The sequence below is a fragment of the Lonchura striata genome, chromosome 12, assembly GCF_050655825.1.
Source record: "Lonchura striata isolate lonStrDom1 chromosome 12, ASM5065582v1, whole genome shotgun sequence".
Lineage (NCBI taxonomy): Eukaryota > Metazoa > Chordata > Aves > Passeriformes > Estrildidae > Lonchura > Lonchura striata.
The window spans coordinates 9,475,762-9,487,804 of NC_140714.1; the positions used below are offsets into that span (position 1 = coordinate 9,475,762).

General features: G+C 42.5%; 1 protein-coding gene across 5 annotated transcripts in view; it reads right to left on the reverse strand.

Annotated features, from left to right (window-relative positions):
- PLXNB1 (plexin B1) overlaps positions 1-12,043 on the reverse strand; it is a 77,067-nt gene that overhangs the window by 34,317 nt on the left and 30,707 nt on the right. For all 5 annotated transcript variants that reach the window (XM_021531442.4, XM_021531427.4, XM_077786133.2 and 2 more), the window contains one exon: positions 3,798-4,941. In XM_021531442.4, the coding sequence (XP_021387117.3) occupies positions 3,798-4,931 (1,134 nt within the window). In that variant the 5' untranslated portion in view covers positions 4,932-4,941. The remainder of the gene's footprint in view (positions 1-3,797; positions 4,942-12,043) is intronic.

Genomic DNA, 12,043 nt, shown 5'->3' on the forward strand with positions numbered 1-12,043 from the left:
TACTATATTCTAACAAATGATGCAAACATATTTACTATTTGTTGTGTGCAGAGAAAAGATATCCCATTATGATTAATCTTCTTCCTAAGTAACAAACTCAGTCTTGTCTAGGATAGTTCCTCTGTTGCTTTATATCTTTTTTGGCACCTTGTTCCATATCCATTTCAATTTTACAGTATCCTTTCGGAGACTGAAAGCACGATTGTTCACTCAACAATTAATACCTAAAAGACCACTTTTTAATTGATCAGTGGCTTGTCTTCAGACAATGTGGCTTGTGTAAATTCAGTATTTTCATCACGAAATCCCTTATGGATAATGTTTTCAATCTCCTCTCCAGCCCCTTACTAATTACTCTGACAAAGCTAAGCGTGGAGCAGCACATTAACTGTGCAGTCCATACTGACTCCAGCTCTCTCTCTAGCCTCAGGCAACGTGGTTCAATTTAGACTCCTTGTGAGCAGGGTTACATATTCCTTCTGTCTGCTGTCTGTGGCTTTGCATTTGGCAGCTCAGGCTGCACGGTACCAACCGGCACCAGGCAATGGAGCTGCCCCCGTCAGAGATCCACGATAACAGAACATCATGGCATTCCTGAGGTGTCTGCTTATCTCCACTCACTGATCTCATGGAAAACTTGGCCCTTTCTCCCCTCTCCTCCCATTTCTCTTTTTTTTTTTTTTGGTGTTGTTTGTGTTGCTGTTGGCTTTGTTTGTTTTTTAAATACTTGGCTACTTCCTGAAGAAACTAGAAGCAATCAGCAGCTTTTGGTAAGGTCTATGGAAATCCCACAGTAAAATATATTTAATGCATTTGAGAAGGAAAAAGAGCTGAGCAGGTTATCTTCGCTGGGAAGCAAGGCTTGACACAGCAGTTCCATTAACAAACCACGTCAGTCTAGCACTGCTTTCAGTCCAGTGCTTTATTGTTTTCCTTTCAATGATTTTTCTGCACACTTAGTATAAGGTTCTGACAAAGTCTGAGGAGGTTATAGCTTTTAATGATTGCTTGTTCTTACCATCCTCTAAACTATCATTCATTTTTAGTAGTATGTATTTTTCTTACCACCTGTCATTTGATTTTTAAGCTTCTTCCATCATCTTGTAACTTAAAGACTTCTATTTGTCCAGCTATCCATTTCCTATAAGATTTATTAGGAAGCAGGCCACTGCCAAAATTCCATGTTCCAAAGCATTAAGTGCTTATTTTGAATGGGATTTGAGATATCTTTTGCAACCTTTGTACAAATTCTGGAGCCTAAAGATCTCACTACCGGCTGATTTTTCAAAGACTGTTTAAAAAAAAGTCCACATACAAGTCAGAAATATTTGTAAGCCAGTCGTGCTCAGCACTGCTGTTGCCTTTATGTGATGCCAAGGGCAAGTCACCTCACACACAACATTTATCTACCATAAACCAACGTGACCTGTGCAAGCTCTCCCAGTACTAGCACAGCCCAGCCGTGGCCTCACAGGGGCTGTCTGTATAAAGTACTTATATAAATTTACATAGAAGCTATTTGAATTGCTTGCAATGAATAACATCTTGGCAACGTTGCAGAAAATGCACTTGAGGAATCATCCAGTGCCTTAATGAAATGCAGCAGCTGCTGCTGTGATTTCTGCTGTGTGTATCCTATCTGCACAGGTAGGAAACAACAATAGGACAAGCTATATCTATGCATGAAAAGGAGTAAAACCAAAAGGACAAGATACATGCCTTGAAAACTACACCCACAGAAGACATGCAGCCTTCCCAAGCCTTGTAGAAACATGTTTCACACTTCCAATTTATTAAGTCACTAAACAGCATCTACACAGCCTCCTGGATCTTGTAACTAATGAATCTCCAGCAAACTGAACAAATGTACTGGGTCTGAAATTCTTATGAAAACAAGCTGGGATTTTTTTTTCCCCAGTTGAAGAGATTGTATTGAACTGTAAAACTCATTCTTAGCCTCCCTTTTTGGGCTAAAACCCAGAGGCAGAGCTAACTAAGGAAAAGGGCATACCTTACGCACTAGTTGGTTTGGAGACAGAAAAATGTGAAATTAATTAGCATTATCCTTACATCCAGCTGTCACCATTGAAAACAAGTTAAAACTGTTCCTGCATAAAATGTCCACTGACAGCCACTTTCACTCAGCCCTAACTGGAGCAGGCTGGAGCTGGCACAGACCTTTACATGATGTTAGGTACAATTTGAACGACAACCACTACCATGTGCTGAATGGTGAAGGATCAGGTTTGTTAGGACATTTACATATCATTGGACACACTTGTTAATAAGACATCACACTATGGTCAACCCACTCAAGCCAAACCATTCAGCTGGGACCCCAGAATCATGCACCAGGAATCACAGAGACTGCCTTTTTCTCCCACCCTGTGCATCCACTTCTCCATTGGATCAAATGGTATAAGGGTACTCTACACATCATTTTGAATGAAGGATTCATCTGCTCATACCTGTTCAACATTTAATTCTCTTAAGCTCCCCTAAAAATCACTTGTGACAAGTCATTCCATGTGGCCTTTCAAAGGACTCATAGGGCATGCCTAAGAAATACAGTGAAAGCAGGACATCAAGCTGGGCAGTCTTCTTCTTCCCAACTCTTACATACTCCTCCTACCCTTGCTCCCATTCTGCTCCAAGGCTGCTCTTTACCCTTCCCTTGTCCCACAAGCACTCTACAGTCAGCTTCAGCTACTGAAAGGAAAACCATAATTTTAAGACTGGTTTTGAACCACACACCCAACCCTAGAAACTTCTAAAGCTCTGTGGTAACGCTTTGCTCTTTGCAGCACCAGGCTAGGAAGAGGCAATTCTCTGGACAGCCTATCCTGTAGGGAGAAGACACAAGATAACATAGTGCTCTGCTAAGAACCTGAAATACCCTTGGTGCAAACAGGCTGCTCATAGTCACAGAGCCTCATGCCAGGACATTGCATCCAGGAGAGCACTGCTGCCCTGTGTTTGAATCACTGTCTCTGATTTTGCAGCCAGTGTGGCTGCCAGATGGTGAGAATTCAGGGTCACAGTCACTGTAGGTCACATTTTTATCCTGCAACATCCCATCATGCTTTTGTCGCTGAACTTAAAGGATTATCACCTCTTACAGCTCTGGAGAAAAAGTCAGCTCAGGAGAAGGTCCTTCTCATGCCCAAAAGTCTGCAGGACTAAAGCAGTCTATAGGAAACTGTGATTTTCACAGAATCACAGAATTATTGAGGTTGGAAGGGACCTCTGGAGACCATCTAGTCCAACGCCTCTGCCAAAGCAGGGTCACTTAAAACCTGTTACACAGGAGCTCATGCAGGAGGGTTTTAAATATCTCTTTGTCGACACTTCATTTTGCTAATATTCCTTTTTGTTCCCGAGTGCCCTTACAGGAAGCTGTTGTGAGGTGCACTTCACCCTAAGCAATAGGGACTCAGCACACCCCTTAAATTCCCTTCACAATGCACAGAAGCACATACACATGCTCCTCTCCTTCCCTGCAGTGCAGACCAGGAGATGACACAGATAAAGAACGACTTGAACAGCAGCTTCAGTGCTCTTGCCTGGTATTGCCACAAGACAGGCCTCGGGGCCAGATCACACCAGATGTTCTTCCTACTGCCATATACAGATCCTCTCCCTCTGCAAGGAATCCTGCCCATGTGGGACACAACAGACTGAGCCCAAAGGCTTTTAACCCAGATTTCAACATCCATCTGTGTAAGCAAGATAACTTCAGGAACACAGAACAACACAAGAACACGCCGCAGACTGCTCAAAAGCACAAAGCCACTTACCGCTGGCAGCTGGACACAGTTGGAACTGACATCATATTCAATATATGCCACTTCTGTGCCTTCTTCTGACTTCCCATCTCTCATGTAGCAAACATCCCTAGTCCAGTTGGTCAGGCGATCCACCTCCTCCATTGTGTAGACACAGAGCGCAGACTCCTCGCTCAGTTTCCCAGAGGAAGCCTGCCAGGCAGAGAAAGCTGCGAACAGCACTTCCCCCTCAGTGTCCAGCTGCCCCTGGGCCAGTTCCTTTCCTGGCCGGGTGACATAGGCTGCTTGCAGGAGGCTGTATGTGTTGGCTTTGCTCTGGCAGAGCAGAGGTAACTCCACATACGAGTAATAGTGGGAGTCATCCAGGCAGATGCGTGAGATGTAGGTCTTGTACTCACGCGACTGGGATTTGAGGTCCCGCCGGTAGAAGAGGAAATAGACACTGGAGTGGTAAGTGAAGGATTTAATGAAATGGTGGTTGTACTCTGACAGCCGGCCCACAGCCAGTTTTGCCGTTTCCTCATAGGAGAAAATGGAGTGAGAGTCTGTTGCTTGAACATCCCCTCCGTGGGCCCTGAGATTCCGGGTCGTGATGGGAGGAATTCCTCCTCCCACTCCTCGGCTAGTGTACCCCCGTCCCACAAACAGCAAGGGCACCTCATCCTTCGAGTAGGCGATGAGTCCCACAGTGGTGATGTTGGGATCATTGGCAGCAACATATTGAGTGTCACCAGGGCTCTCTGGCCGGAAGAGGACGTGGTCAATGGATGCCAGGCTCCTCTTCTCACAGATTCCCTGGTGGACACTGCCACACACAATGAGCTCCTTCTGCACAGTGTTCACCAGTAGCAGCTTGTTGTGATTGTCAGTGTGGTGTGCCTGAGGGCACTCCAGTTTTGAGACTGGCGGGAGGCAATCCTTACTGTCCAGAACTGGCCCAGTCTGAACCATGTTCTCCAACAGCAGGTCAGATGTCAGCTGAAAGAGAAAGTTGGTGGCCCCCAAATAAATGGTCCCAGACTCCGAGTCCATGGACAGGTGGAGGAATTTTGTAGCATTGTGTGAGAATGTGACATACTGCAGTCCCCGTGGAATTGTTGCTCCCAAGAAACAGAGAACAGGAAGGAGGAACGTTCCCAGAGGCATGGTAAACACTCTGCAAAAGAGGAAAGGCTATTATAACTCCTTGGAGCCAGAAGCAAAGATTAACACACAAAATTTTCCAATAGCATCCACAGCAAGAGGCCTTCAGAAGTATCAGAGATTTAATTCAGCCAGCTCCACACCAAGATGACAGGAATATCATCCTCAGGAGAAGCTGCAATACTGCAAGTAAATGCAACACTGGAGCTGATCACTACTTTTGTAACATCAGAAAAATCCACATTTAACTCAACACCTGCACAGCTGAGCTACAATCTGTATTGGAAGTTCTCCAGGACAGGACCAAATTTCCATAGGAGCCAGCACATTGCATATGGTGTTAATGAGCAACACCACAGTAAAACAAACCACTGTATAAGACAAACACAACCTGCAGGACCAACGTTTAAATAAAACTGTAGCTGAGATCCAGTTTGGAGCAAACTTACAAGCCCTTCACTCTGTATTTGATCCAGATATCATAATTAAACCCTCTCTTTGTTATCACTTATGGCTATCAACAGCCTCTTGTGGGTCTAAGGCTGCTCCACTCATGCTTCAAAAGAAACCTTCCCATGCCATCCCTGGCACTGAGCATCACCCACCCAAGCAGAACCTGGGTGCCAGGATTAAACCTCTGGAATATCAGTCACATCAGCTCCTAGCCTCCCCCCTGAGGCTACCAGTCTGCCACCAGTCTTGTCAAGCCAGATCCTATCTTCTTGGGAAGTTACACAGCACATCCAGGTGAGGGGGAGATCATCTTTACCTGTTCACCTGTCACTGCACACTCTGGGCTAGAAGTCTCTTACTGGTGCTCAATTCTCTACTGCACTTCTCCCAGCACTGTGAAAGGTGATTTAAACATGCCTGTTTTGTGGACAATGCTCCATTCCTTCCCATGTCTCAAAGTGCAAGCAAGTCCAGGTAGGGTGGATGTTGGACAGACCCAGGGAACCACTAGACCTTTTCAGTTCCTCTCCAGAAGATATTTAGACCATCTCCTTTTCAAACCTACTATGATCCACTCAAGCCATGCCATGGATGGAAACAATTGCTCAGGACAAGATGGGGAACCCCACAGCAGTGGAAATGTGGTAATAAGTACCTGCAACATTTAGATTAACACTTTCCCCATGGAGAAAGGGAAACAGCTGCAAGTACTCAATAATTTACTATGAGTACCACCTCATTTAAATGGAGAAGTAGGTGGTGATGCAGCTGTGTCTATTTCCTTCCACCCCTCCCTCCCTCTTGCAGACAAGGGTATCAAAGCTGCACAGAGCTACACAGCTGCCAAGCTGGGTCAGAGGCTCCATGGAGCTGATGAGTACAGTATCTCCTCCAGAACTGCCCTGTAATCTGCTGTGCTCATTTTGGCAACTCAGCTCCTTAGGGGTGATATTAATTTTGTAGTTAAAGTTAAGAAAACTATCATCACTTCCCTTCTAGGGCATCAGTCCTCTTGGGTCTTCCTGGTCAGCTGAAAGTGCTTTTAGCTCAGAAGTGCTTAAAGCAAAGAGGTAGAAAAAGATCTGCAGCATTTCAAGAGTAAACTACTCCAGCAGGACTTAGCTGCAGGACTTAACCAATTTAGCTCACAAACTTCTCAGCTCATAAACTGTCTTACACTCATTCTATACAATGCCCAGCACACAATGTGCAGAAAACATAGTGGCAGTGCTGAGAACAATAGCTGTAAGACTCTAGATCCATCTTCTACTCCCCTGCTATTGCAAAAAACCCCCACAGAAGTCTGCTTTCCAGCTCCTTTGTCAGTAAAACTGGCATCTTTGCTCTACCTAAAGACCAGTTGAGAGGATTAGTTTACTTGTGAAATCCAGCGGATGGAAGGTATTATAAAAACAACACTTTATTAAATATAGGCTTTGTGAAGCTCTGGAAAAGCTCCACTTCACACGGTTCTTGTAGGTAAGTAGGCAGTGCTGTCAGGATATGCCCGGGCGCAGGAATGCTGGCTCTGGGCTGGCAGCTTTCCCCCAGAGCACACAGCCGCTGATTCACACTGCACCAGCGCCGTGTTTAGGCTACGTGCACACTGGGGCTTTTGTTTGCCCTGATAATGGACACTTAGTGCTTTCTGCTTCAGAGCTATGAACACACTCTGCTTCACCCAGACTGGCAAACAGCCCTGAACATCCCTAGGAGTCTCTTTTCCAGAGTGGTGAGTGCATTGCAGCACCTAAAAGAAGCCCTCATGATGTGGGAGATGTTATGTGGGAGAACCCAGCCAGGAGATACACACAGACTGAAGGAAGGAGATCTAATTTGACTCTGTCTCTTCAGGTTGACATCAGCAGAAATTATCTTGCTCCAACTCCAACATGTCAGTTATTTTAATGCTTTTTCATAATTTCTATTGGAGAGAACTTGATTTAAGGACACAACCACACAACTGTCTCTATACCTCTGCACTGCCATCATGCAGATGTCAAGATGGCTTGTTGCATGACTGTATGGAGTCTCCTCAGTTTCAAAGCTGAAAATGCCTGCAAACAAAACAATAGGCTGATGGTCATCCAACAGCAGGAGCTTGACTATGTTGTGAACAGCAACAATGACATGGAGAAGAGTATCTTTGATCTGGAAGCAGCTGAGAATCACAAGACGTCATTATACTACACCACTCTGAAGAATTTGTAATCTAATGCAACCTTCCTCTGCCAGCACTTACAAAGTAAAATCGGCATGTGTCTCCAGGATTTATGGATTCTGAAACAGTGGCTTCCTGGCTAGAGGTTATGCCTACAAGCTGCACAACTCTGCTCGGTGTCCCACAGAGCCCCACTGGCAACCACCAGGGCAGAACTAACCAGTATTTCAGCTCACATGACACTACTCCAGCAACATGGATCTTGTTACAAGCTCATCGATTTGTATTTGAACCTACTCCAAATGTTTCACTGAAAGCATTTTACCTATTGGAGCACCTCTACTGGAAAGAGGTTGGAAAATCAAATAGTCCTTAATTCCAGCAGACCATAATCAGATCTTGCTGTGGTCAAGGCTCTAACATATAGCTACTCTTCTTTCAGTCTCCAATATCCCCCTGGAAGTAACTTTGTGAAGAGCTAGTCCTTAAAAGTGATTCAGGTAAGAAACTACTGTCTGGTCCTCATGACTCTATGAGAACAGAGAAAACAAAACAGAATGGTAGTACAGCATGTTCTGCAGGCTGGTTCTAATCACCCTGCACAATGGATAAACACTGAATATAGTGCTCTTTGTTGCTCTTTGCTAAAGACCCATTAGCAAATGAACTTGTATTTATTGATAGGTGAGCAAACATACATTAGAAATGAGCATGACTGTGTAGCTATCAGTAGCTAGAAGCATTTGCACCCTACATGAGAATAGAGAGGGAAAAAAAGCCAGCAGTGTGTTTTGGTTCTATTTCCCAAGTTCCTTCTCAAGCACAGGCATCACTGCCTTTTTTATGCTTGCCTTTCAGTTAAGCCCATGACAACCTCTCTGGGAAGACAGGAAGGAGGAGGATAACCTACATTTAAATCTGATGGTTTCATGACAGGCTACACTACAGAGCTCTTTATGGATTTACTGAACCATTCTGCTTCCTGTGCTCACTGCTAGTGTATAACACAGCTGTTGCAGACAGATTGCACTAAAAGTGTGCAGCCTTTAATTAATTCTGAATGCAATTGCCAACGTTTAAAGATTCATTTTAAATATTGCATTTTTTTATGAATTCTCATTAAACAGGAAAGTGTTCCAGACAATACTCTGAATATTGCCTCTAACTCACTGTAAAATATTAATATCCAAATAATACTGCTGAGTTTCATTTATTTAATCTGGATCACAACAGAAGGGTTGGAGGATTAGTCAATTCTGCCACAGAATATTTATATCACAGCCACGTAACAACAACCAGTAACATTAAAGAAATGACACTATTCTGTTACTTAAAATTTGAAGGGAGACCATGTTTTCTGTAGCATTATTTTTACCTCTCTGACCTCACATATCCCTCTGAGAAACTTTGCTTATTTAATAAAAAAACAAACCCAGAACACATTGGGGCACATTTTAACAGTGTATCAACACAGAGATTATTCCAATCCTCCCAGATTATTTCCCTAATACCACATTCTATCCTCCAAACATAGAGAGGTCAGTTAATGTTCCAACTTCTAGGCTAGATTTTATGCCCACCACCAAACCCAGCAAAATTGGCCTTGGAAAAAAATTAGGTCTCTGAAACATGCACCTGCAATTTCCACCTTATTATTTGCAGAGCCAACTCATAGTGTGAGCACTAAAAGATTTAAAAATTAAAAGCACCATTCTTCCAGCTGCACGACAACCCTCATGCTCCAGCACTTTCAAATGACCCAGCAGCAGGAAGACGACCACTGCTATTTTTTCTGCACAAAAGCCCTGAATTATAGTCCCCTTCTAAGCTTCATATGCTCAACAGAGACTTGCTGTTTTCTGCTTTGAAAGATGGCATTCCCATTAAATAAATAGATCTTCTTTGAGTCTTATTTACTACTACCATGCCAGTTCCCTGCTCTGCTGTTTAAGAAGACTTGCAGCAAAAAAACTTCGGCAGAGATGAACACAAACCACTGTTTTCCAAATAAAATTGACCCCAAGGAGAATCTCAAGTTCAAGCAATCCTGTCAGAGCAGGACTGGCACAGACAAGGGAGCTCTGTTATACCAGATGTGAATAACACCAAAGCTGAGGTCAAAATAACTTATAAAAAACCCCCAAACCCTTAAAGACAGTATCAGATATGAAACGGCAAGGTGTCAGAAATTTTGTACTACAGAACTAACAGCATTCTTAGATAAATACTTGAGAAAATTATGTTTTCTAAACCCTTTTCAATAACCCTAGTTATTGCTGAACATTACAAGGTACCTTTCTGGATGGGGGTTGAAGTTATACTGAAAGAATGTTTCACAAAATATTGTCATTTCAATAACGCTCGTGCACTGCTCTTTGGAAAAACTGCAGAAAGTTCTTCTACATCTCTGGAGCTACTTAAATATTAATTTCAGCCATACTGTAATTAACTGATGGTAGCAAACAGGTATTTCCTCTAAACAGCTATAGCACAACCAAACTTTATCCTTGCACTGATGAAAATGTATTATAAACAATAAACTTCCAGTACAACTGGTTAATGAAGTGTTAATGATTAATACAATGTTAAATAGTGAACTTTTTACAAACCAAGACAAACTACACAAACATTTACAAGGAATAAAAAGTAACCACAAGATGCTTACTGTTGAAGAAGCTTTCTTCATATATACTCTATCATTGCAAATCAAGGGTTGACTTTTCCATTTTACCATCCTCTCAAACACTAACTCAATGCGACCTCAAGCCCATGTTGCATGTGCATTTTTAAAAGGGGAAATCAAGCCAGCTGTTAGTTTCACAGCATCTTAACACAACCAAAAGATAGTGTTCTGCCAGTGTTACCCATTTGAAGATTAAAGTCCTTTAGGATCTGCTCCAACTTTCTTGTGTAATCAAACCACAGAACACCACTAAACATCCCCTCTAGCCCATAAGCTCCTGCCTGAAGTCTCCTCATGATACCAGGATTTTTTCTTAGGGTTCCCAAGTCATAGAAATTACCACCTTAACCCAGCAAGCTGATGCCCGAGGGTTCTCTACCCCAAGTAAAATGCCTTCTCATATTGTCTAATTTTGCTTGTCACAAAATCTTCCAACTCAAAGAAGCTTCTAGTCATTATTTGCATGAACAGTTTGAAAACTAATCCTCCTTCTTAATCCTCCTTGGGCAAGAAGATAAAGACAGCTATTCTAAGTCTGACAGAGGTCCACCTACACAGAAACCCTAGCTGCAGCAGCCGACAATAATAGATGCCTAAGAAGTAGACGAAGGGCAGACAAGCATAATGCAATCCTTCCCTTACACATCCTGCCAGCTCTGAGCTTTCCCAAATCACAGATTGCATCCACGTGTAATCCTTTGGACAGATACATTAATGGTCTGAGCTTCTTCAGCCAGAAATACTTAATTTTCCTAGTAGCTCTCTGAGCTCTTCCCAATATTTCAACACCCTACTTTTTTAGCTACCTGACCTGGATAAGCATTCTCTTTTGACAGGACCTGACCCAGACAGGCCACTCCTTTGGCTGACACTGCCCTCAAATGTTATTTTCCCCAGTTTGAACCCAGCAGTTCTCCATTTACCCAAACAAGAACCCCTTGATCTTCTAGCTGCCATATCACATGTCACATTCGCATGTGGACAAATACTATCAGTGACTTAAATATTCTTTCAATTAGGAAAAAAAAAACTAGTTAGGAAAAAAAATCCCATTCTCAGAGTAGAGCCTAGACAGGTTTACAGCTGTAATAAAATCCTGCTAGGAAAGCAAGGTTCACTGAAGTTAGCCATCCAATTGGCTCTGCTGAACAAATTCTCTGTTTCTATGATAAACTACATAAATCTAAGCCCATCACTCCACATAAAAACAAATTTGCTTGCATGAGTTCAGGAAGCCAATTGTTGCCAAAATATAGATGAATATGTGGAGCACAGAGAAAATTCTGCAGCACCCAGGAAATTCTAAGCTTAGATTTCCCATTTCTGTTTCACTGAGATCCAAGAGACAATTTTTTATCTGGTTAACATTAACTAAATTGATTTTAAAAGAACTGTCAGCTAAGACTCTTAAAAAAAAGGTTAAGCTATTGTAGAATTAAAGTCACAGTCCCTGTCATGATTAAATAAGTAGTTAAAAGACAGGTATTTCCCTGTCAGATGTGGGATCTGCCAAGAACTTATTCTGCAATCTGCACTGTTCAGTATGTTCACATAAGATCTGAGAAGAGGAATATGTCTAGAAGTGGCAAATTTTATTATTTAAAAAAATAGTAATTACAATCAAATCCAGAGAAGACTGTAAAAAGAGAACACATGCACTTTAAAGTAACAGGATGTCAATAAATACCAAAACCAACAAAAAATATTCTAAATACATAAACATAACAGGATCAAAACTAGCTGTTATCACTCAAAAAAACTGAAAATCTCAGAGGTCAATTCAATACTGAGTATCAAGCAAAAAGGCAAATACAGCCT